At 43.7% G+C, this 26,610-nt stretch overlaps 1 protein-coding gene and 1 long non-coding RNA gene across 2 annotated transcripts; one reads left to right on the top strand and one right to left on the bottom strand.

Moving 5' to 3' along the window:
* Nucleotides 1-12,470: 12,470 nt before the first annotated feature.
* LOC147375142 (uncharacterized) lies at nt 12,471-24,843 on the bottom strand. Its single transcript, XR_015157404.1, has 2 exons — nt 24,698-24,843; nt 12,471-12,850 (listed from the first exon to the last, which is right to left on the bottom strand). It is a non-coding gene; the product is annotated as an uncharacterized LOC147375142 (long non-coding RNA).
* On the top strand, nt 15,782-16,737 carry LOC147375143 (olfactory receptor 2D2-like). Its single transcript, XM_086383126.1, has one exon. The coding sequence runs from the start codon at nt 15,799-15,801 to the stop codon at nt 16,735-16,737; it is 939 nt and encodes a 312-aa protein (XP_086239252.1). The 5' UTR covers nt 15,782-15,798.
* Nucleotides 24,844-26,610: the final 1,767 nt, after the last annotated feature.

The raw sequence follows: 26,610 nt of genomic DNA, 5'->3' as shown, positions 1-26,610 counted from the left end.
GGCTATGAGCAAAAGAAGACAGTGTGATATTTTTGTGCTGAGCTTTAGGGAACACCAGTAACTGGACAAAAATAAATGGAAGAAGAAGGAAAATGACTCAGGTCAGGAATGTTTATGAAGAGAAGAGAACTAGGAAAGCTCAGCGTCTTGGACTTTGAGAGGGGTCACATTCAAGAGACAAGGATTTGTCAGCTGTGCAAACAGCTGAAGCCAGAATGATGAGGGATGAGAATGGGGAGAGGCTCACATCCTCCATCTCATTAGTCCACATCCAGATCTGGGCTTTCTCAGGAGCCCCTAACTAGCCTGGCTTCCTGGTCCATCCACCAGCAGATACTGCTTCATCTTTCATGCCCATTCTCATGCCTCCTTAGAATATACTAAGACATTTCTCTTCTAGTTCTGACCAATTTTCAAGTCTATAGGATTTTCTGTGACTCTATGAGAGTTCTGAGCCATGATGCTAAGAGCATGACCACCAAAACATCCTCATCTGAGCATCTTGGGGGCCCCTCTTCTCTGACCCACAGATCCTCCAAGCTGCCTGGCTTTCTCAGCACCTGCCACATATGCCATGCAAATCTCGCCATTCTTTCCTTAAACTGTTTATCTGTTGGGATGTCTCCCATGATCCCTTCTTCCTCCTCACATCCCACCAGCTCTCAAAGCCCAGTTTGGGGTTCCCTCCTCCTCACCTGACCAGTCAGCCTTGTGGGGTTTCTGTATTGTCTTCCCAGGCAGGCTACAGGCAGAGGCTGTGTCCATTAGACCTATCTCTCCACCATATTTAAGTGAGATCAACCGATTTCTTCTGGAGCCCTGTTCCAGGACTAGTTTTCTCTGCTTTAAGACCAGACTCTGCTCTGCCTTCCTCCAAGCTAATGAGTGGTGGTCCCAGGCCTTATGCTAGATTCTCTGGGTGCACAGCTTGCCAGGCTCTTAGCCACTGCTCTCTCTGCTGCCTCCCTCAAAGGCACACATGAAGGAAGAATTACATCAGCCTTTGAACTATGAGAGCTCCGTTTCTAATATCTGCCCTCCTTTCCTCCTGCCAACCCTTCACTTGTCCTTCTCAGCCTCTGCTCTTCTAGTAGACAAGAAAAGGAAGAGGGACTTCCCTGGTGGTCCCATGGCTAAGACTCCTCACACCTAATGGAGGGGGCCCAAGTTTGGTCCCCGGTTGGGGAACTAGATCCCACATGCTGCAGCTAAGTCCTGGTGCAGTCAAAGAAATAAAAACATATTTTTTTTAGAAAAAGAAGAAAGAAGATCCCTTGTCAGGGGTCCCCCAGAGTGCCCCAGGACCAATTTAGGGAATGGGGGTAGGTGATGCTCCTGAGGGCCACTGTTTGAGTTTGAAAATGGCCATGGAGTTGCAGTAGAGATTCTACTCCTGTTTATGAGGGCAGGAGCCTCCTCCCCCTCCCCCAGGGAGTGGGGCAGAGAAGACTAGGGTGATCCTTTGTCCATTCTTGGGGGTGCCCTAAGAAGGTAACTCACCTAGCTCATCCCTCAGTCCTACTTACAAGTGAACAGCGCGCCATTCTTCACCCCCTTCAGCCCTGCAGCAGCCTTCGCCTGATGTCTCTTGGTCTCAGTGGTGCAGTGGAAAGCGGTCTCGCTTTCTCCTTTGCACGGTAGCCCTACTAGGGAGATCTGTGCCTTTATTAAGTGTGTCAAATGCATAGCATCCCTGGAGGGAGGGCATTCTAGCAGGCAGACCCAGGGGCTTCCTTCATATCAGCATGGGGTTGGAGAGTAGATTTCCTATCCCTGAAAGCCCTGAAGATCTCCTGCCCATGCTGGTACATGCAGCACAGAGCCACTGGGCTGGGTGAAAGGCACAGGCAGGAAGCTTAATGCCCCCAAGGCATTTTGGGCTCAACTTCTGGAGTTAGTGAGCCGGGCATCCTTCCAAAATCTCCATGTAGGGACTGAAATTCCTTCCCACTGAGACTTTGAGGAGGGAGGAGTCTTACGGTTGAGTGGCTATATCCCTGTGTGACACAGTGACAGTACCAAAACAGTGTGCTTTGTTTCCTTCTGAAGCAATTTTGTTTGCCTTTTAAATCCATATTCATCTTATCCAAGGCCACCTATGGAACAGAGATAAAACTGAGGCTTGGATATAGACAACATAAATGCCGCTAATACAGAGGAACTAAAAAGCCTCTTGATGAAAGTGAAAGAGGAGAGTGAAAAAGTTGGCTTAAAGCTCAACATTCAGAAAACAAAGATCATGGCATCCGGTCCCATCACTTCATGGGAAATAGATGGGGAAACAGTGGAAACAGTGTCAGACTTTATTTTTCTGGGCTCCAAAATCACTGTAGATGGTGACTGCAGCCATGAAATTAAAAGATGCTTACTCCTTGGAAGGAAAGTTATGACCAACCTAGATAGCATATTCAAAAGCAGAGACATTACTTTGCCAACAAAGGTCCGTCTAGTCAAGGCTATGGTTTCTCCAGTGGTCATGTATGGATGTGAGAGTTGGACTGTGAAGAGAGCTGAGTGCTGAAGATGCTTTTGAACTGTGGTGTTGGAGAAGACTCTTGAGAGTCCCTTGGACTGAAGGAGATCCAACCAGTCCATTCTGAAGGAGATCAGCCCTGGGTGTTCTTTGGAAGGAATGATGCTAAAGCTGAAACTCCAGTACTTTGGCCACCTCATGTGAAGAGTTGACTCATTGGAAAAGACACTGATGCTGGGAGGGATTGTGGGCAGGCGGAGAAGGGGACGACAGAGGATGAGATGGCTGGATGGCATCACTGACTCGATGGACATGAGTCTGAGTGAACTCCAGGAGTTGGTGATGGACAGGAAGGCCTGGAGAAGGAAATGGCAACCCACTTCAGTATTCTTGCCTGGAGAATCCCAGGGATGGGGGAGCCTGGTGGGCTGCAGTCTATGGGGTCGCACAGAGTTGGACACGACTGAAGCAACTTAGCAGCAGCAGCAGCAACCAGAGAGTCAGATAGAGTCAGAAATATGCAGAAAGAAATTATGGAAAAAAATAAAGCAAAGATCCCATTTTCTCACATCCAAAATTAAGACATCAGTATTTTGCCATATTTAGTCTGAGTCTTTCTTTTCCTTTTATAAAAACGAGACTCAGTTCAGACCAGTTCAGTCCCTCAGTCATGTTTGGCTCTTTGCGACCCCATGAATCACAGCACGCCAGGCCTCCCTGTCCATCACCAACTCCCGGAGTTCACCCAAACTCATATGCATTGAATCGGTGATGCCATTCAGCCATCTCATCCTCTGTTGTCCCCTTCTCCTCATGCCCCCAATCCCTCCCAGTATCAAGGTCTTTTCAAATCAGTCAGCTCTTCACATCAGGTGGCCAAAATATTGGAGTTTCAGCCTCAGCATCAGTCCTTCCAATGAACACCCAGGACTGGTCTCCTTTAGGATGGACTGGTTGGATCTCCTTGCAGTCCAAGGGACTCTCAAGAGTCTTCTCCAACACCACAGTTCAAAAGCATCAATTCTTCAGCACTCAGCTTTCTTTATAGTCCAACTCTCACATCCATACATGACCACTGGAGAAACCATAGCCTTGACTAGATGGACCCTTTGTTGGCAAAGTAATATCTCTGCTTTTCAATATGCTATTTAGGTTGGTCATAACTTTCCTTCCAAGGAGTAAGCATCTTTTAATTTCATGGCTGCAGTCACCATCTGCAATGACTTTGTGGGGAATTTGAAGTGATCAAATCACCATCAGTAGTGATTTTGGAGCCCCCCAAAATAAAGTCTGACACTGTTTCCACTGTTTCCCCATCTATTTCCCATGAAGTGATGGGACCAGATGCCATGATCTTAGTTTTCTGAATGTTGAGCTTTAGGCCAACTTTTTCACTCTCCTCTTCCACTTTCATCAAGAGGCTTTTTAGTTCCTCTTCACTTTCTGCCATAAGGGTGTTGCCATCTGCATATCTGAGGTTATTGATATTTCTCCTGGCAATCTTGATTCCAGCTTGTGCTTCTTCCAGCCCAGGGTTTCTCATGATGTACTCTGCATAGAAGTTAAATAAACAAGGTGACAATATACAGCCTTGACATACTCCTTTTCTTATTTGGAAGCAGTCTGTTATTCCATGTCCAGTTCTAAATAGTTACAAATAAAGTTGACGTGCTCTTGAACTCAGCTCCTCTGAATCAACTGCTATCATTAAATTGAAGTCTACTTAGTGTGTTTTAAAGCTTTAGCGTACGTATAAATTTATCCGTAATCAATACATACAATTGTTTTTGTATGAACTTGAAATTTTATAATGGTATCAAGATATCAGTTCTGTTCTGAAAAATTTAACTCAACATGATGTTTCTGATATCTCCCATCAGATACTTAACAGGTCTAACTCATTTTGTAAAAAGCATTTTGATGTATCACATTTCATTTTATCTAATTATTATGGAACAGTTATGCATTTAAAATTTTTCACTACTTAAACAATCTGTGACAAATATATTTAGACATTTCTCCATGTGAAAGTGTGAAAGTGTTAGTCACTCAGTCGTATCCGACTCTGCGACACCGTGGACTGCAGCATGCCAGGCTTCTGTGTCCATTGAGTTCTCCACACAAGAATACTAGAGTGGGTAGCCATTTCCTTCTCCAGGGGATCTTCCTGATGCAGAGATTGAACCCAGGTCTCCTGCATTGCAGGAAAATTCTTTACCATCTGAGCCACTTCATTATTTAAACAATTCTGTGACAAATGTATTTAGACATTTCTTCATAGGTAAGTATTTTTTCCTAGGATTTATGCATAGCAGTGAACTTGACAGAGTTTACAATCCAAGAATTTTCAAACTTATTAGATGCTCCTAAACTATTCTTCTAGGTATTTATGCCAATCTACACCTTTCCTTCTCATCAACACTTGTTCCGACCTAACAGAAGCAGAAGATATTAAGAAAAGGTGGCAACAATACACAGAAAATCTATACAAAAAGATCTTAACGACCCAGATAACCACAATGGTGTGATCTCTAACCTAGAGCCAGACAACCTGGAGTTCAAATTCAAGTGGGCCTTAGGAAGCATCACTACACATAAGCTAGTGGAGGTGATGGAATTCCAGTTGAGCTATTTCAAATCCTAAAAGATGATGCTGTGAAAGTGCTGTACTCAATATGACAGCAAATTTGGAAAGCTCAACAGTGGCCACATGACTGGAAAATGTCAGTTTTCATTTCAATCCCCAAAAAGGGCAGTGCCAAAGAATGTTCAAACTACCACACAATTGCACTTACCTCACATGCTGGCAAAATAATGCTCAAAATTCTGCAAGCGAGGCTTCAGCAGTACGTGAATTGAGAACTTCATGCTGGATTTAGAAAAGGCAGAGGAACCAGAGATCAAATTGCCGACATCTGCTGGATCATAGAAAATGCAAGAGAGTTCCAGAAAAATATTTACTTCTACTTTATTGACTATGCCAAAGTCTTTGTGTGGATCACAACAAACTGTGGAAAATTCTTCAAGAAATAGGAATACCACACTACCTTACCTGCCTCCTGAGAAATCTGTATGCAGGTCAAGAAGCAGCAGTTAGAACTGGACATGGAACAATGGACTGGTTCCAAATTGGGAAAAGAGTACGTCAAGGCTGTATATCGTCACCATGCTTATTTAACTTCTATTCAGAGTACATCATGAGAGATGCTGGGCTGGAAGAAGCACAAGCTGGAATCAAGATTGCCAGGAGAAATATCAATAACCTCAGATATGCAGATGACGCCACCCTTATGGAAGAAAGGGAAGAGGAACTGAAGAGACTCTTGATGAAAATCAAAGAGGGGAGTGAAAATCTTGGTTAAAACTCAACATTCAAACATGGCATTTGGTCCCATCACTTCATGGCAAATAGATGGGGAAACAATGAAAACAGTTTCAGACTTTATTTTCTTGGGCTCCAAAATCACTGCAGATGGTGACTGCAGACATGAAATTAAAAGACATTTACTCCTTGGAAGGAAAGTTATGACAAAGCTAGACAGCATATTTAAAAGCAGAGACATTACTCTACCAACAAAGATCCGTCTAGTCAAAGCTACGGTTTTTCCAGTGGTCATGTATGGATGTGAGAGTTGGACTGTAAAGAAAGCTGAGCACCAAAATATTGATGCTTTTGAACTGTGGTGTTGGAGAAGACTCTTGAGAGTCCCTTGGACAGCAAGGAGATCCAACCAGTCAATCCTAAATGAAATCAACACTGAATATTGACTGGAAGGACTGATGCTGAAGCTGAAGCTCCAATACTTTAGCCATCTGTTGTGAAGAACTGACTCATTTGAAAAGACCCTGATGCTGGGAAAGATTGAAGGCAGCAGGAGAAGGGGACGACAGAGGATGAGATGGTTAGATGCCATCACTGACTCGATGGACACGAGTTTGAGCAAGTTCTAGGAGTAGGTGAGGGATAGAGAAGCCTGACGTGCTGCAGTCCATGGGGTCAGATAGAGTCAGACATGACTGAGCGACTGAACTGAACTGAACACTTGATAATGTCATTTGTATTGACCATTCTAAAATTGATATCTACCACATAGATGGAAAGTGGAGGGCATAGTTTTCGGTTTCATTTATAATCCCCAGATTGCTGGTGAATGTAACATCTTTTCATAAGATTGTTGGTAGTATTGAGTAATGAAGTCAACCCTGGTGTCAGACTTCTGTATTCTAACCTCAGCTAACCCTTTACTAACTCAGTGATAGTGGGTAAGTTACCTAACTTCTGTGAGTCTCAGTTGCCTCATCTGTTAATGGGAATAATATGCCATAGACCTCAGAGGGGTGTTAGAAGGACTAAATGAGATAACACAAGTAAAGAATTTATTGTAATAAAGAAACAATACTAAGTAGTCTCAATGAATATGAGATATTGTTTATCTTTTCTTATTTGTAGTTTATTATATATCTTGGGATATTATTCTTTGTCTATTACATACATTGAAAATATTTTCTCTCAGTTACTTGTTTGCTGTTCTGTGCTGGGCTTTGTCACTCAGTTGTATCTGTCTCTTTTTGACCCCATGGACTGCTGCACACCAGGCCTCCCTGTCCATCACAATATCCTGGAGTTTGTCCAAGTTCATGTCCATTGAACTGGTGATGCCATCCAACCATCTCATCCTCTGTCACCCTCTTCTCCTTCTGCCTTCAGTCTTTCCCAGCAACAGGGTCTTTCCCAGCAACAGGGTCTTTTCCAATGGGTTGGCAGTTCGAATCAGGTGGCCAACATATTGGAGCTGCAGCATCAGTCCTTCCAGTGAGTATTCAGAGTTGATTTCCTTTAGGTTACTACTCTAGTATTCTTGCCATGAGAACCCTATGAACTGTATAAAAAGGCAAAATACAGTATATGTTTGTTCTCATAATTGTACATGCAAACAAATACTCATTACCTTAGACTAGGAGATAACCACAGTTAATCTTTCAGAGTCTAAAATCTTTAAAATTACTTTTATAAATATTTTTTAAAAATAACAACACAATTCCTTAAAAATTTATTATTTGTTTCCATGATTTATAAAACTGAATTTCACAGTATTTATTCTTTGGTACGGAGAAGGCAATGGCACCCCACTCCAGTACTCTTGCCTGGAGAATCCCAGGGATGGGGGAGCCTGGTGGGCTGCCATCTATGGGGTCACACAGAGTTGGACACGACTGAAGTGACTTAGCAGTAGCAGTAGCATTCTTTGGTAACTTGATTTATTCACTCAATATGGGTTTTAACATTTTTGCATGTTGATTTGTTTTCACTGCTTGAAAAGTATTCTTTTCACTTTCCTGATGAATAGAATAATGACTTTTGAGTGAACAGAATTCTTAAAGTGAGTGAAGTCGCTCAGTCGTGTCCGACTCTGCGACCCCATGGACTGTAGCCTACCATGGGATTCTCCAGGCAAGAGTACTGGAGTGGGTTGCCATTTCCTTCCCCAGGGGAATCTTCCCAACCCAGGGATCGAACCCAGGTCTCCCACATTCCAGGCAGACGCTTTAACTGCTGAGCCACGAGGGAAGCCCTATAGAATTCTTAATGACTTTGTAAATCTTTTTTATGGTTTTTTTTTTAATAGAAACATATGTCAAAGGTTTCATTGAGCTGTAGGAGAGAAGGCTGGGCAGATGGACACAATTCAGGGCAAAAAAGATTTTGGCAGCTGGACAAAGGAGTTGAGATGAAACTTCACACTTGGGAACCAGTGAGGACTCTGGAGCTGGGCGAAAAAAGTCAGAGCTGCATATTAGAAAGATAGCTACAAAGAAGACATACAGATGGCTAACAAACACATGAAAAGATGCTCAACATCACTCATTATCAGAGAAATGCAAATCAAAAGCACTATGAGGTACCATTTCATGCCAGTTAGAATGGCTGCTATCCAAAAGTCTACAAGCAATAAATGTCAGAGAGGGTGTGGAGAAAAGGGAACCCTCTTACACTGTTGGTGGGAATGCAAACTAGTATAGCCACTATGGAGAACAGTGTGGAGATTCCTTAAAAAACTGGAAATAGAACTGCCTTATGACCCAGCAATCCCACTACTGGGCATACACACTGAGGAAACCAGAATTGAAAGAGACACGTGTACCCCAGTGTTCATCACAGCACTGTTTATAATAGCCAGGACATGGAAGCAACCTAGATGTCCATCAGCAGACGAATGGATCAGAAAGCTGTAGTACATATACACAATGGAGTATTACTCAGTCATTAAAAAGAATACATTTGAATCAGTTCTAATGAGGTGGATGAAACTGGAGCCTATTATACAGAGTGAAGTAAGCCAGAAAGAAAAACACCAGTATAGTATACTAACACATATGTATGGAATTTAGAAAGATGGTAATGATAACCCTGTATGTGAGACAGCAAAAGAGACACAGATGTATAGAACAGTCTTTTGGACTCTGTGGGAGGGAGAGGGTGGGAAGATTTGGGAGAATGGCATTGAAACATGTATAATATCATATTTGAAACGAATCACCAGTCCAGGTTCGATGCAGGATACAGGATGCTTGGGGCTGGTGCACTGGGATGACCCAGAGGGATGGTACGGGGAGGGAGGTGGGAGGGGGGTTCAGGAATGGGAACATGTGTACACCTATGGCAGATTCATGCCGATGTATGGCAAAACCAATACAATATTGTAAAGTAATTAGCCTCCAATTAAAATAAATAAATTTATTTAAAAAAAAAAAAAAAAGATAGCTACAGCAGCTGTCGGAATGCTGATAGCCCCCAGAGCCTGGTTGTTGAATTTAGGTCCTGCCACTTGAGAAAGAAGGTGGGTCACAGACCTGGAGACCTTGTCACTTGAGGTGGGTAACCTGGAAGAGGACATTCCAGGTTGGGCCAGGGGAATGCCAGAAAAGAAACAGCCCTCCACAGGTGTGAGGAGGCCCCTGGGATAGGGGATTCCCTATGGCCCATGCAAAGACCTTCTGCCCTGAGGACCTCAGAGGGAGCTGAGGCCAGAAATCCCTGATGTGGACACCACCAAACCCTGAGCTCCCCTCCAGTGGAGGAAGGGGCCTCCACGGCCGGTCAGTGCTGCAGTGGACTCCACACTGGAGTCACGATCAGGACAGTGGGGAGCAGGAGTGAGACTGTCACCCAGGAGGAAGAGATTGAGTAGCCAGTAAGCAGGAGAGTGCAGGGTGCAGTCGGCTGGAGTGAGCCTGGTGCCCCTGCCTAAACAGCCTTCTGTCCCAGAAGCCAGGCTGTTGGATTTCACTCGCATCAGCTTTCCCCTGTGTGGCTCCAAGCTTTCAATCCAAGCACCAGTCTGGCTCCTGTGGGGAAATGCCTGGCCAAGTAACAAATGTAACCCCAGTCCACCTGGGCTGTGTGTGGGCAGGGGACCTTCTCATGCTCAGGAAGCATAGAGCCTAAAGTTTCTTTTGCCCTCTGGCAGGACTGAACTCCCTAACCTTTCGCCAGAGACATCATAAAGGGGGTCCAAAGGCTTCCCTGTTGCCTCACTCTCTCAAAATTGCAGGTGACAGGAACTTCCTATTTCCTGTCTTAAGTCCTTGGTGCTACAGTCATTGCAAAGTGAAGGAAAATACAAGGATCCTGTCCCCTTCTCTCCTGCCTGAGTAAAGCTTCTCACCAAGTTACTTGAAATGATAGAACACACCCTCAGAGGCCGCTGGGTAGTTTCAGAACTCCAAGGGCACCATTGTTTACTAGATACTTATTAAAATGTACCACATGTGTGCATGATAAGTTGCTTCTGTCCTGTCTGACTCTTTGCTACCCTATGGACAGTAGCCCGCTAGGCTCCTCTATCCATGGGATTCTCCAGGCAAGAATTCTAGAGTGGGTTGCCATGCCCTCCTCCACAGGATCTTCCTGCCCCAGGAAATGAACCTGCACCTCCTGTGGTTCCTGCACTGCAGGCAGATTCTTTACCACTGAGCCACCAGGGAAGCCCAAAATGTACCACGTCCCACTTGAAATATCTGAAAGAAGATTTAAGAGCCTAATGAGTTGCCAGGGACTAGCTGATTAAATGTTGTATTTAATAGTCATTTGACTCATCACTAATTTTATTCTGTGGAATCTCTATTTTTGAACCAATAATATCTTTCTTGTCTCGAATATGTTTATAGACACTGAAAGCTCAAGGACCCTAGACATTTTGTCTGTAGTTTCTCATGGATAAAATGGCCCTGGGAATAACACCAGGCAGAGGGAGGGGACCATTTCATGGCCTTCATCACCCCACACCTCCCAGGGCCTCATTTATTTTCTCCTGGGGAAGGAGGAGCAGCTGAGAAAAGACCTGCCCTCAGGGCCCTGCCAGGACACGCCCCCACCCCCACCCACCCCCAGCACTACACTCCTGTCCCAGCTGAGCCTTACATTCCCCCTGCCCACCCTGTGCTTCCAGAAGAGCCTTGTCTGAGCAAGGGTGATGCTCCTGAGTGGGAACTTGGGTGCTTCCTCCCTGGCAGGAAGGGGCTGCAGGAACTGTAGCTCCTGTCTAGAGCCCTGGGGCCACATGTCACTCAGGAGTGGTCTCCTGAGTCTGAGGGAGCTCTGCCCACAGCCCCCTTCCCAGCAGAGTTATAAGCTCAGGATAGCAGTTATAAGCCCTGAACCATTCTGGGGAGCAAGCCATGCTGCTGGCTACCCCGCATGCCCAGCCTTGCCTGGAGCTCTGGGTAGGACCTGGTCCACAGTTCCCGGTCATCTCGGTCTCTCTCCCCACGTCTGTGTGAGTGTGTCCGTGGCTGTCTCTGCCTCTTTCTTTCTGTGTGTCCATCCAATAATTTCTCTGTCTCTGGGTCCGATATTATCTCGGTGTCCTGCCTTTCCTTCTCTTTCTTTCTTCCCATCCCTCTTCATCTGGCTCCTTCAGCCTCTGCTTCTGCTGGCTCTGTCTGGGTTTCTCTGCCTCCAAAGATTTTGTCCATCTCTCTGGTCCTCTGGCTCTGGTGTTCTGTCAGACGGGCTCTTCTGCTCACTCTGTGACTTTCTTTCCCCCTTGATGTCTGTTTACTGCTCACTGTGCCTCTGGACTTGCCTGCAGTGTCGCCTCCTTCAGACACCCTGCTTCTCTCCTCTTCTCCTCACTCTGTACCTGTTCCTTTGACTCACAAGGATCATCCCTGCAGGGTCTCTCTAGCTTTCCCCCTGGAGCCCAGTTCTCTGCCCTCATTCTCCACTGTCTGGGAATCTCCCTCACCTTGCTGCTCCCTCTGTCTCCACCCCTCTGTCCGGCTCTCCCTTGTCTGCAGTCACCCCATCTTCTTGCTCTTGCCCTCTCTTCCAGCTCCTTCTCTCTCCCCAAGAGACTGGTCTTGCCCCTGCCTCTCTCCACCTGCCCTGTGGATTGCCTGTCTCCCTTTTTCCGCTGTCTGGTCTCTGCAGGCTCTTTGCTGTTCCAGTCACAACCTGCTCAGCCCTCTGGTACCCTGTTCTCATAGTCCTGGCTCACATGCCATTCCAAGAATCTCTGACATTCCTTCTTGTCTTTCCCTTTGTCTCCCTGACTTTTTCCTTTTGTGTTGTTCTGTCCTCTGACTTGCCCACTGGGTCTCGGGTCTCTCTTTTTCCTCTAATCTTTAGTCTTCTTCTTACACAAAGAGAATAAACATTCTCCCATCGTCTTCCTCCTTCTGAGCTCCCGCCTTCTCCTCCTGTTGATGTCAATTACATGCCCACCATCCGTTTTCCTCTCTTCCTGTCTGTGCACCACCCCCAGATTCTGATTCTCTGTGCCTCTCTCTGCCTTCTTGCCGTTTGTGTTTGTGTCTCTCCCTCCCTTCAGGGTCCTCTCTATCTTTTCCCATCATTCTCTCTGCTTTTGTTGCTTTCTAGTTTTATCTGTTTCTCTTGCTTATTTTTAGCTATGCAGGTCTCTGCTGATGCTGGGGGAAGGGAAAAGGAAAGAGCTGGAGAAGGTGAAGGAAGGAGAAAGCATACCTTCAGAACTTGACAGAATCATGTTTTATTGCAATAAAGCTTTTTTTTTTTTTTAATTTTACAGATAACAAACAATTACTTGCTCAGTCGTGGCAGTAAATGGGAAAAGTGAAAATTCAAAGCTACTTTGAGTTTTCATCTCTTAGCCTGCACTGCAGGAGACTAGGTATGTATTGTTGCTTAGTCACTAAGTTGTGTCCGATTCTTTTGCGACTCCATGGACTGTAGCCCACCAGGCTATTCTGTCCATAGGATTTCCTTGACAAAATTACTGGAGTGGGTTGCCATCTTCTTCTCCAGAGGATCTTCCTGACCCGGGGATCAAACCCATGACTCCTGTACTCCTGTATTGGCAGGCGGATTCTTTACCCCTGAGCCACCAGGGAATCCTATAGGTATGTGAATAGGAGATAAATATAAGGATCCAAAGTTACAAAGAAAACCAATTTTCTCTAATTTCCATTACATCTAACTATGGCCTGAGGCTGGCACACCCACCCCCAGCTCCAGCCAATTTGAGGACTGGGCGCTCATTTCTACCAGGACTTGTCAGTCACACAATCCCTTTCTGTTTCTTCATTGGCAACAGAAAATGAAAGTGAAGTTGCTCAGTCATGTCCGACTCCTTGCGACCCTATGGACTGAAGCCTACCAGGCTCCTCCGTCCATGAGATTTTCCAGGCAAGAGTACGGGAAGAGCCATTTCCTTCTCCAGGGGATCTTCCTGACCCAGGGATCGAACCCAGGTCCCCTGCATTATAGGCAGATGCTTTACCATCTGAGCCACCAGGGAAGCCATTGGCAACAAGTCATCATCAAATCTGGCTGTGACAGGGTCAGAACCTGAAGTTCAGAAAGGCCAAGCAAACAGCCCTTAAGACACACAGCAAATCAGCCAAGGAAAGTAAAGGTAGAAACCGTTCCCCAGGCTCCATTCAGGAAAAAGACACAAACTCATCAAGAGAAAAAGGAGTCCTGGGGAGCAGAGTCCTGTCATTCACGTCTCCTCCTACCCTCAACCTGCAGGCACAAGCTGGGGATGATGACTGGGCAGCTTCTCATCACCAGAGACCTTGTTCAAGGATCTCTATCACTTAGGACCTATCTCCTAGTCAAAACACTTTAACCTTGACCAGAGAATGTACTTGCATGAAACAGTTGATTCCTAAGTGTAGGTCAGTGGAGGGGATGAGCTCAGACAACAGAGAAGCTCTTCCTTCCATTCTCCTTTAAACCTTGCTAGGTCCAGCATGCCTTTCTCCATCTCTAATCTTCCTCTCTCATATTCACCCTTTTATGCAACTAGTCTGAATTGAAAAGCCAAATTCCTGTATATTCCATCCTCGAAGTATCACTCAGGGACTTCTCTGGCAATCCAGTGGTTAAGACTTTGCCTCCCAATGCAAGGAATTCTGGTTCCACTCCTGGTCTGGGACCTAAGATCCCACGTGCCTCACAGCCATAAAACCAGGACATAAATAACAGAAAGAAAATTATGAGAAATTCAATAAAAACTTTAAAAATGGTCCACAGCAAAAAAAAAAAAAAGTTCACTTGAACTTTATTCCTTATTATAAAAATTGCTTGTGTTTCTTGTAATAAGTTTGGAAAGTTCAAAGAACTTTAAGAACTAAATATCACCTATGAATCTAATCACCAGAAATGACCACTGTTAACCTATTTCATATATTTCTTTTAAATTTTAGTCCAATTTTATAAATCATTATAATATTTGAACTGGGTCATATATAGTTTCCTATTCTGCTTTTTAACTTAACAATCTGTTGAAGCATTTCCCCATAATGTGAAATAGCCTGCAAAGTACTATTTTAAATGTTATAAGGTATTCAATTATATCAGTAGACCATAATTTATGTAATCAGTCCCCTGTTATAGGATATTTAAGTTGTGTGCAGTTTTCCCCATTAGAAATAATACTGCAATAAACCTCCTTGATGAAAATCTCTCCCCACATCTCTCATTTTTCCATAGGCAAAATGAGCCTTCTAAATTAAAACTCTGTGTGAGGCACAATAACATCTGACAAACCATCCAGGTGACTCAGATACACAGTGAAGTTTGAAGCACTGAGTTAGAGGCACTGGGTTTGTGGCTGCTTGCCCAGGTAATGAAAGTAAGGAGAGTCCTAGAATAGGGAGACCAGGATAGGTGGGAGGAGGTTCTAGGAAGAACAGTCTCCAGTCACTTGCCAGCTGGCTGGGAACTAGAGATGCAAAACTGTTGCACAGATAACTTAGGGACTTTACAACATTAAATGTTCATTTTAAAAATAGTTTTCTGTTCTGCACTACCTCATAAGTCATCTTCCTCTTACCCATACCTTCAGGGCAAGTCTTACAAAGAGCATTCTCGTGTTGGTGAGGTTTGGGGGCATGAAGAAGAAAGAGCATAGGGATGACAAGAAAGGCAGTGAAGGGAATCAAAAATTCACTGAGAACAAGGATTTTAGAGCAAAATGACCAGGAATGCCCAAGAAATCTTCAACAATACTAGGGAAATATAGAGCAGCTAAGATGAGGAGTTCTGTTGCTTTGTTTGGTTATTAGAGAGAAAAGAGTCAATATCATGAGGCTGAAGAGCCTTGAACAGTCAGGTGAGGCTTCAAGGCCTTTCTCTGTCCCATCATAAAATAAATATTCACCCATGTATATATTCTCCTAGGTTATTATAGTTTCATTATTTGCCTTGAACTCTTTAAAGTATTTAGAATTCATTATAGTCGACCGTGTGAAAACTTTCCCACTCATACTGTTTTTGACTCTTCCTTGTTCCTCTGATTTATAACAAACAGTGAACATTTGGCAAAAACATATTGAATCAATGACATAATTAATGAACACCAGTAAATTCCATTCACCAGAAAAAGTAAATCTTAAATTCTATCGCTAAACTTTACAATAGCCTTGACTTTAATCACCATTTACAACCTTAATGCCAATCCTAACAGTAATAAAAACAACAACCCAAATAATGAGTGTAATAGTCTTAACTCTGATCCCTAAAGTGAGTCTTAGCAAGCTCTCTTGTCTCAAGAGAAACAGAAATTGACATGAACAACAGAGGAAAAAGCATGACTGTCTCAGGAAAGGGAGTAACAGAATGGAACATAGACTACGGCACTTCCCTGACTTGGTCTTCACCATTTCATCATGATGACCCTCAACTTAATCCTGAACCAAATCCCATGAACAGTAGTGCCCCCATCTGCTAATCCAAACTTCCTGTTAGGAAACATAAATCAAACTAGGATGAGAATCCCTTGGCACCAAAATCCAATAAATTACATATCCCCCACTCTTTAAACAGGCAGCGCACAATGCAGGAACTCAACCAGTCCACTGTGGCAGAATTCATCCTAATGGGCTTTGCCTCGAACCCCAGGACCAATCCTCTGCTCTTCACCTTCTTTCTAGTCTTTTACCTGCTGATCCTTGTGAGCAACAGCCTCCTCATCACCCTCATCCACCAGGACACACGCCTCCACACGCCCATGTACTTCTTCATCAGTGTCCTCTCCATGCTGGACATGTGCTACACCACCACAACTGTGCCCCAGATGCTCGCGCATATTCTCAGCAAGAAGAGAGCCATCTCTTTTGCTAGATGTGTGGCCCAGATGTACCTCTTCCTCCTCTTTGGGACCACCGAGTACTGTCTTTTCTCCATCATGTCCGTGGACAGGTGCGTGGCCATCTGCCACCCTCTCCGGTATAAGGTCATCATGAGCCCCTGGGTGTGCCTTCTCATGGTGGGCATCTGTGCAGCCTATGGTGTGGTGGGTGGTCTGTGCTTTACCTTCTTTGCTATGCGCCTTTTCTACTGTGGTCCTAATGAAATTGACCACTACTTCTGTGAGGTCCCTGCAGTCCTGAAGCTGGCCTGTGCAGACATATCCCTCAATGACTTGGTGAACATCATCACCGGCTTCAATGTCATTGTGGTCCCACTCTCCTTGATTGTCATTGTCTATATCAACATCTTTTTCACCATCATGAAGATCCGCTCAGCCCAAGGACGGGTCAAGGCCTTCTCCACCTGTGCCTCCCACATCACCGTGGTTTCCATGTTCGCTATTCCATGCAGTATCACGTACCTGAGCCCTGGCTCTGACTCTTTATCAAACAATGGCAAGAAAATGGCCCTTTTCTACAATATTGCCACAGCCTTCCTCAACCCTGTCATCTACAGCCTGAGGAACAAGGATGTGAAAAATGCTTTCCTCAAACTGGTGGGAAGGGGCAGGGCCCCAGAGTAATGCTTTAAAGATAAAGATATGGGGAGACGTACAATTCAGGACTTGCACTCGCACCAAAGACTCTTCCATAAGTCCTGAAGTAATGGTCTCCATAAAGCTAATGCTTCACTCTGGCTCAGTGGGAAAGAACAGGGTGCTTGGCAATCAGCATTATCTGTGGTGATGTGGTTTGAGACAAAGATGATCGGGAAGATCTGACACAGCGTTCAAGAGCCTGGGCTCTAGTGCCAGGCAGACCAGGATGAGAGACTTGGCTTTGCCAATCACTAGGCATGTGAATTCTTACAGCTCTTTCAGCTACTTTAAGGTTTGTATCTCTTCTTCATAGGGAAGTTGTAATAATTAAATGAGATAATACCGATACAACAAAGGTACTTAGTACAGAGCCTGCAAATGTTAGTTTTAATTTTCAAGAGTTTTGACTCAGGGTTGAATTATCAATCCTTAAACAGCAGTGATATTCTGGTCTTTGGAAGTGACTGGATCCCCAGAGAGAATGGGAATAAAAAGGGTGTTGTAGGCAGAGAGTGGAAGAAGGATAAACTCAGAAACGTCAACTGGAGATTCTTAAGGTGCAGAAGAAACTTGAGGAGGAGGAAATGAACCTATATAACCCATCTAAAAACTCAGTCAGTTAGAGCCTCTGGGGGTCAATTGAAGTTCTCTCAGAAGGGGAAAAATTATCTTTTATGACCATGTTTTTTTGTTCTCTAGATTTCCTTGTTTCTAATAACATGCATTTTTGAAAACTATAGCCTGTCTTGGGTAATCCCAAGAGAAAGGGACTCTAAGGATGAGGGAAACTAGAGTTAGGAGGGTGAATATAATGTGACCCCCAGATGCAAAATGTTGGGAGCTCTGAGAGAGGTTACAATTTCAGTGGGGAATTTTTTGTTTTGTTCCTTCTTGTTTGAAATGACTTCCCTGGAACTGTTTATTTCTCAGAGAATCTTCACAAACATGAGTTGTTTTTTCCCACACTTCACCAACCTACAAAGATCATGTTACTGGGCATCACCCATATTCACTGCCTGCTGGCTGCCACAGAAACTTTAGCATACAACAAAGCTCCCATGAGGTTCTAGAGGCATGTCCCATAAACTAACTTGTAGCCCCTTTGAATTCTTCTTTCTGAGCCCTGTGTTGATGTACACTGCCTATGAAATCCTTCGGGAAAAAATAATTAACTACTCTGGCCAAAAAATATGACACGAGTGTCTGTTTGCTTCTGGAGAGGCCATGGCCCATGCCGAGAGTGCAGGTTCACAATATCCCCACAGGTATTACCAACCCAACACCCAGAGGTCAGAGCGTTGCATAAATAATGAAGCAAAATTAAAGGCAAACAACAACACAGGACATATAAATGCAACATATTTACAGACGTGAATAAAAGCATTAACACATAAAGGACTCTTGGGAAGTGGTAAGAAAAAATACAAACACTCAGAAAAACTAGCAACAGGTGTGAATAGTTCATGAAAACAAAATCCAAATAATCAATAGAGACATGGGAAAATCAAGCACAGTAGGGATCTAAGAAATTAAAATTAAAATATCAATGAGATACTATGTTTTCACCGTTTGAAACTGGCAGAGTGCTTCAACAGACTCAGAGGTGGCTGAAAGTGAAAGTAAAGTGAAAATTGCTCAGTTGTATCCAACTCTTTGCAACCCCATGGACTATACAGTCCATGGAATTCTCCAGGCCAAAATACAGAAGTGGATAGAATACAATAAGACATGGATTTTCATACACTACCCACGGGAGTACATATTGACCTAGAAAGCATATTCATATTTTGCACAACCAAGTAATAGTAATTAGTCTAAATTCTAAGTGTATGGCAGCCAGGACTTTCCTAAAACCCAGTCTGTGGCCAGAGCTTTGTAGAAAATAAAAGGTTTATTTATATGCAGTCAGCCACATTAATAGTTTAGGTTTTAGCACAATTTGAATGTGTGGTAGGACAGAAAGTAAGTTAACTGAAAGCAGAAAAACCAGCAAAGCAGATTTCTTCTCAATCCCAGATGTACTCATGCTCAGCAACAGGTTACCAAATGGAGTATTGGAAGCAGTCATTCACTCTGAGCCTGGTGTAGAAGGCTGCAGAAGTGAGGCCCACAGGTATGAGGTGACCTACCTAGATGACCTCTGACACTGTATCCAGCTCTGAGGATCATGATTACTCAGTTCAGTTCATTTCATTTCAGTTGCTCAGTTGTGTCTGACTTTGTGACCCCATGGACTGCAGCACGCCAGGCTTCCCTGTCCTTCACCAACTCCTGGAGCTTGCTCAGACTCATGTCCATCAAGTCAGTGAAGCCTCCAACCATCTCATCCTCTGTCGTCCCCTTCTCCTCCTGCCTTCAATCTTTCCCAGCATCAGGGTCTTTTCCAATGAGTCAGTTCTTCGCATCAGGTGGCCAAAGCATTGGAGTTTACCAGATTACTAGATTTGTAATTACTAGATTACTAGTAACCAGATTTTACCAGATTACTAGATTTGCAAACCAGGAGTGCCAGGCACATCACCCCTTCCTCCATTGTTTTCCTCTTACAGGGAGTCCTCAAACATTCCCAGAGCAGTATCTGTCAGAATTGGTTACAGTTTGATGAGGGAATTCCCTGGTGGTCAAGAATCTGTCCTTCCACTATAAGGGTCATGGGTTCAATTCCTAGTTGGAGAACTAAGATCGCACAGACCATGCCATGTGGCAAAATAAAAAAATAAATAAAAATAAAAATTGGTTGTAGTTATAGATTCTCCTGTGTCTTAATGGATTTTGTGGCTGCTAGCAGTTGATGGGACTGGTGCTCACAGAAGCGCTAGGCTCTGCTTCTGATGAATACAAAGGATGCTCTTTCCATATTAAAGTGCCACTGGCATTGAGTAAGTAGTATCTCATGGGCAGGCTCCAATAACTTGCAGGGCTCAGCCCCCAGTTAGCTCCTCTACTTCACAGTTCAAGGAGATTTACCAGATTAGAGGTACTACCATTTTGGTTAAACTCACCTGGTTTGTGGTTTCCGACAGGCAAAAGAGGTGGCTGCTACAAGGCCATGTCAGGCAGGCTAGTCCCGCGCAAGTTTCCTATATGTAGCACTCAGGTTCACTCAAGAAAGATAACTTCTGGACATGCTATGGATAAAGAGCTTATGTTAGGAATTAGACCTTACACAACTGTGCCAAGAACTGAGGAAGTGTCATTGGAGATGAACTAGAAGGGTCATTGGAGGATCAGAGTAAAATCATTACTCATTCATCTTGAACCTCTGGTCATGTTAGACAAGTCAGAGCTTGTAAGAAGATCTGAGAAGCTCCAGATCCAGTCACTTAATAGATCATAACAGAGGTCTTAAAGAGGTTTCTGGAAACCTATTGCCTTTGAGTGTCCATAGCCAAGCATTCACGTGTGGTCCAGGGGTTACTGTTGGTCCCAGGGCCAGCTTTTGGTAAAATAAGCTTACCAAGGAAAACAAGGACAAACTAAGACCCAGTGACCCTCAGCGTCTAGCCATCACTGTATCTGATCATGAAGACTTCCACGCCAACATTAAGAACTGCTACTTCACTTCTTCAGGCCAAATCCCAAAACATACAAAGAAGAAGATTCTGGAAAACAGGACCCACCTTTACCAGTTAAGGATTATTTTAGGAATAATGTATGTATTTTAGGAACTGAAACTTCCACAATTGTGGGAGGAAGTGTGACCCAAGTTGACAATACCACAATCCAGCTGCCTTTATGGCAAAACATCTTTATTCTATATTTTTAATTTCTCTTTTATTCAGGGATTATTGGAAGTAGTTTTCAAATTTCAAATATGGGGAGGGACTTTTGTTTCTGGACATGATTAACATGTATTAGAACTACCTTCCATTATTTAAAAAAAAACTAACTATAAAGCAGAAGAAAATTTATGTAGCGATGCTTTTCAGGCATTGGACAACAGACAGTATGTATCAGTTTACCAGGGTTGCCATAACAGAATACTATAGAATGAGTGGTTTAAACAAGACAAATTTATTTTCTCACAGCTCTGGAGGCTGGTACAAAAGTAATTGCAGTTTTGGACTGTGATTTCTAAATCACTGTAACTAAGCTCAAAATAGGGTTGATTAACCTTATTAATCAAAATATGAACAATTACAATCAACACATTTTTGCCAATGAGAAATAAGTTTGCTTATTCCTATAGCATAAAAATCCATGCCTTGGGATTCAGCAAACTCTTGGAAAGCATTTTCTGTCTCCTGCTGGTTGTGGAAATGGTTTCTCTGCAAAAAGTTATCGAGATGCTTGAAGAAGTGGTAGTCATTTGGCAAGAAGTCAGGTGAATATGGCAGATGAGGCAAAACTTCATAGCCCAATTTGTTCAACTTTTGAAGCACTGGTTGTGCAATGTGCTGCTGGGCGTTGTCGTGGAGAAGAATCGGGCCCTTTCTGTTAACCAATGCCAGCTGCTGCTGGTGCAGTTTTCAATGCATCTCATTGATTTGCTGAGCTTGCTTCTCAGATATAGTGGTTTTGCTGAGATTCAGAAAGCTGTAGTGAGTCAGACCAATAGCAGACCACCAAACAGTGACCATGACCTTTTTTTGGTGCAAGTTTGGCTTTGAAAAGTGCTTTGGAGCTTCTTCTCAGCCCAGCCTCTGAGTTGGTTGTCACTGTTTATCATATAAAATCTGCTTTTCATTACACATCACAATCCAATGGAGAAATGGTTGTCGTTGCATAGGATAGAGAAGATGACACTTCAAAACAATGGTATTTTTGATTTGTGGTCCCCTCATGAGACACCCACTTATCGAGCTTCTTCACCTTTCCAATTTGCTCCAAAGGCCAACCAACCATAGAATGGTTGATGCTGAGTTCTTCGGCAACTTCTCAGGTAGTTGTAAGAGGATCAGCTTTGATGATTCTCTTAGCTGGTCGTTGTCAACTTCTGATGTTTGGCCACCATGCTCCTCATCATCAAGGCTCTCGTCCCCTTTGCAAAACTTCTTGAACCACCACTGCACTGCAGGTTCTTTAGCAGTTCCTGAGCCAAAGGCAGTGTAAATAGAACAAGTCCCTGTGTGGGGACTGAAATTCCTTCCCACTGAGACTTAGTGGAGGGAGGAGTCTTACAGCTGAGTGGCTACATCACTGTGGCACAGTGACAAATACTAATACAGTGTGCTTTGTTTCCATCCAAAGCACTTTCATTTGCCTTTTATGTGCTTATTCATCTTATCCAGGCCACTTATGGAGCAGAGATAAAACTTAGGCTGGATATAGATAATATAAATGCTGCTAATACTTATTAGTGCCCTCATAACTAGCCAGGCTTCAGCAATATGTGAACCGTGAACTTCCAGATGTTCAATCTGGTTTTAGAAAAGGCAGAGGAACCAGAGACCAAATTGCCAACATCCTCTGGATCATCAAAAAAGAAAGAGAGCTCCAGAAAAACATCTATTTCTGCTTTAGTGACTATGCCAAAGCCTTTGACTGTGTGGATCACAATAAACTGTGGAAAATCCCAGACCACCTGACCTGCCTCTTGAGAAATCTGTATGCAGGTCAGGAAGCAACAGTTAGAACTGGACATGGACCAACAGACTGGTTCCAAATAGGAAAAGGAGTACGTCAAGGCTGTATATTGTCACCCTGCTTATTTAACTTCTATGCAGAGTACATCATGAGAAACGCTGGGCTGGAAGAAGCACAAGCTGGAATCAAGATTGCCGGGAGAAATAACAATAACCTTAGATATGCAGATGACACCACCCTTACGGCAGAAAGTGAAGAGGAACTAAGGAGCCTCTTCATGAAAGTGAAAGAGAAGAGTGAAAAAGTTGGCCTAAAGCTCAACATTCAGAAAACTAAGATCATGGCATCTGGTCCCATCACTTCATGGGAAATAGATGGGGAAACAGTGGAAACACTGTCAGACTTTATTTTTCTGGGCTCCAAAATCACTGTAGATGGTGACTGCAGCCATGAAATTAAAAGACGCTTACTCCTTGGAAGGAAAGTTATGACCAACCTAGATAGCATATTCAAAAGCAGAGACATTACTTTGCCCACAAAGGTCCGTCTAGTCAAGGCTATGGTTTTTCCTGTGGTCATGTATGGATGTGGGAGTTGGACTGTGAAGAAGGCTGAGTGCTGAAGAATTGATGCTTTTGAACTGTGGTGTTGGAGAAGACTCTTGAGAGTCCCTTGGACTGCAAGGAGATCCAACCAGTCCATTCTAAAGGAGATCAGTCCTGGGATTTCTTTGGAAGGAATGATGCTAAAGCTGAAACTCCATTACTTTGGCCACCTCATGTGAAGAGTTGACTCATTGGAAAAGACTCTGATGCTGGGAAGGATTGGGGGCAGGAGAAGAAGGGGACGACAGAGGATGAGATGGCTGGATGGCATCACTAACTCGATGGACATGAGTCTGGGTGAACTCCAGGAGTTGTTGATGGATAGGGAGGCATGGCATGCTGTGCAGAGAGTCAGACACGACTGAACTGAACTGAACTGAACTATCCAGGGGCTTCCCTGGTGGCTCAGTGGTAAAGGACCCACCTGCCAATGCAGGAGATATGGACTTGATCCCTGGGTCGAGAAGATCCCCTGGAGAAGGAAATGGCAACCCACTTCAGTATATTTGCCTGGGGAATCCCATGAAGAGAGGAGCCTGGTGGACTACAGTCCATGTGGTTACAAAGGGTCAGGCACGCGTTACCAACTAAACAACAACAGCACTATTTTCAAAGACCATGTACCTAATTGTGGTCTAAATGCTACTAAATCTATTACTATAGCAACCACCACATATTATTGAACACTTACTCTTTTTAAATTTTTTAATTGGAGGAAAATTGCTTTGTAATGTTGTACTGGTTTTTGCCGTACAACAATGTGAATTAGCCATAATTATGCATATTGAACCTCCTTCCCCTCCCTGTGTCCCACCCCTTGGTCATCACAAATTGCCAGGCTGGGCTCCTTGTGCTCTAGATAGATAACTGACGAGCAGCTTCTCACCAGTTACCTACTTTACACATGATAGTTTCAATATATTGATGCTACTTTCTCCATTTGCCCCACTCTTTCCTTCCCCCACTGTGTCCACAACTCCATTCTCTACATCTGTGTCTCCATTCCTTACCTGCATATAGGTTCAACAATACCATTTTTCCATGTGCCATATATATGTGTTAATATACAGTATTTATTTTTATACTTCTGACTTATTTCACTCTGTATAACAGGCTCTAGTTTCATCTACCTCACTAGAACTGACTCAAATTCATTCTTTTTTATGGCCGAGTAATATTCCATTGTATATATGTACCACAGCTTCTTTACCCACTCATTTGTAGATGGGCATCTTGGTTGCTTCCATGTCCTGGCTATTGTACAGTGCTGCAATTAGCATTGGGGTACATGTATCTTTTAGAATTGTGGCCTTCTCAGGGTATATGCCCAGTAGTGGGATTGCTGAGTCATATGATAGATTTATTCCTAGTATTTTAAGGAATCTCCATACTGTTTTCTATAATGGCTGTATCAGTTTATATTCCCAACAGCATTGTAGGAGGGTTCCCTTTCTCCACATCCTATCCAGCATTTATTGTTTGTAGATTTTTTGATGGTGGCCATTCTGACTTGTGTGAGGTGATACCCCATTGTAGTTTTGATATGCCTTTCTCTAATTATTAGGGATGTTGAGCAGCTTTTTATGTGAACACTTACTCTTATCAGATGCTACACTGGGTGCTATGCATAATGTAATTAATCCTCAGGACAAGGTAGGTAAGTCACTTGATTTGTCAGCAGACAGAGAGTTTAAGAGAATTAAATGACTTATTCATACCACATAGCAAATAAATTGTGTAGTAGGAATTTGAACTTGGATCTTCCAGATTCCAAGTCATTCTACTGTAGCATCTCTGTTGCAATGCTGACTTACAGGGTATGTATAGTCAGATGATAGCATGTCTGCAAGGCTGGGTGTAGGAACCAGGTGGTCAGAGGCCAGGACAGAGGCACAGTCTTCCTTGGACCCACTGGAAGGATGCTCCCCAGCAAAGTACCCTCTTGGGTCCTACTGGAACTCTAGGAGAGAAAAGCATCAGACTAGGTTGGCTTCGTTAACTGCTGCAGTTATGTATTTTACCCATGATGCCACTCTTTCTTGTGCAACACAGAAAGCAAAAGACCAGACAGCCAGACAGACTGGTGGCTGAATGCAGCTTCACTGGAAAGGAGCCTGTTTCGTGGGTGGGAGGCAATGACCAATTGTGAGAGATGATCTAGCCCTTCAAGGTGGAATTCAAATTCTGAAGGGTGTGGTGATGAAGGTGAAACTCAGGGCAAGGTGAAGTACAGCTTGGGCACCTGGGGACTTAAGGCCAACGCAGAATACTTTTACCTTGGTAGAGGCCAGTGATGAATCCAGGTGGAGTGACACTTAGTGGTAAAAGGGTATCTGTCTGTAGGAGGATGGCCTGAGCCACTGCATGGCAACTGAGCACAGAACTGGATGAGTCCTGCTATGGAAGGGGTTCTAGAAAGGGCATGTCATCTTAAAACAGGTCCCCAAGGCAAAGACCAAAAAAGTCCTGTTAGTATCCATATAACTGGAACACGAAGTTGGACAAAGCAGCAGCTGAGCATGCCTGGATGTTATCTCAGAGTAATGGGCCGGAATGCTTAGGTGCCCAGAGAAATAGCATATTTATCCAGGTAAGATGGATTTTAGGGCTAAAAAGTATCAACTATAGTGCTTGTTTCCAACTATGGGGAGAGAGTAGGCTAGCCAAGGATGGGATTGGATAGGGTGATCGCATACCCTAGTTTTCATGGGACAGTTACGGTTTATGCCTATTATAGATCAATTAATTTCTGTAATTAGTTAAAACTCTGCCTTTCACTCTCGAAGTGTGTCTGAATTTGGACATTGTATTGTTTCAAAGATTAGAAGGCCATGGACCTGGTAGATACCTGATATGGGGCAGCCCTGCCCATGGAACATGCCATAGATACTGTGTAATATACTCATAAATTAAAAAAAAATTTAATTGAAATGAAGAATCAAAAATTTTACATAGAATCACAAAAGTCTCTGAATTGCCAAAGGAATATTGAGAAAAAGACCAAAACTGGGGATACTATACTCTCTGCCCAGACTATATATGAAGAAGATAAAAGTACTAATTCTGAAAGATACATGAAACCAATTTTTTATAGCAGTATTATTTATAATATTCAAGATACAGTCGTAGATCTTGATATATTTTATCTCTTGACAATTTGTTTCCTTCTCTGGATATGGTTCTGAAGCCCCAGAAAATACAATGCCTCTTTCTCTTTTGCTCACAGAAAACAAAAGACTAGACAACCGGACAGACTGGTGGCTGAATGCCGACTCCACTACTTCCTAGCCATATGGCCTTGTACAAATCACTTTCCCTCTCTGAGCTTCATTTTCATCCTGTTTAGAATGGAAAGCAGTGCTATGAGTGTTAAGAAGGTACCTGTAAGACACTTAGCACAGCTTATGGTACACAGAGGGGTTCAGTCAGTGGTAAGTCTTCTGACAGCAAAAAGTGAGCAATATTAAGGGCCAGCCCTGATCTCTGGTGTGACACCCAGACATCTTGTGGTAGGGACAGGAGCCTGGAAGCCTGCGTCCACAGTAGAGGACACCTGCCCAGGCCACACACTTCTCTAGCTGGTGGGAGGAGACACTGCCTGTGTGGTGGCAATGTCCTTCCTCCCTTAAAGAGAGTGGGCCTCATGAATGTGACATTCTTGGGATTTCAAGCAGAGATTTACTGTTCAAGAGGGGACTGCACCTCCTTAAACAGATAAACAAACAAG

This window comes from Bos grunniens, chromosome 3 (genome assembly GCF_055505025.1).
Source record: "Bos grunniens cultivar Pamir isolate PY7600 chromosome 3, Bosgru_T2T1.0, whole genome shotgun sequence".
Lineage (NCBI taxonomy): Eukaryota > Metazoa > Chordata > Mammalia > Artiodactyla > Bovidae > Bos > Bos grunniens.
This window is presented reverse-complemented; position numbering and strand designations above follow the sequence as displayed.

Excerpts from the sequence above, each read along its gene's own strand:
- LOC147375143 (XM_086383126.1), top strand. The coding sequence starts at position 15,799 with ATGCAGGAACTCAACCAGTCCACTGTGGCAGAATTCATCCTAATGGGC.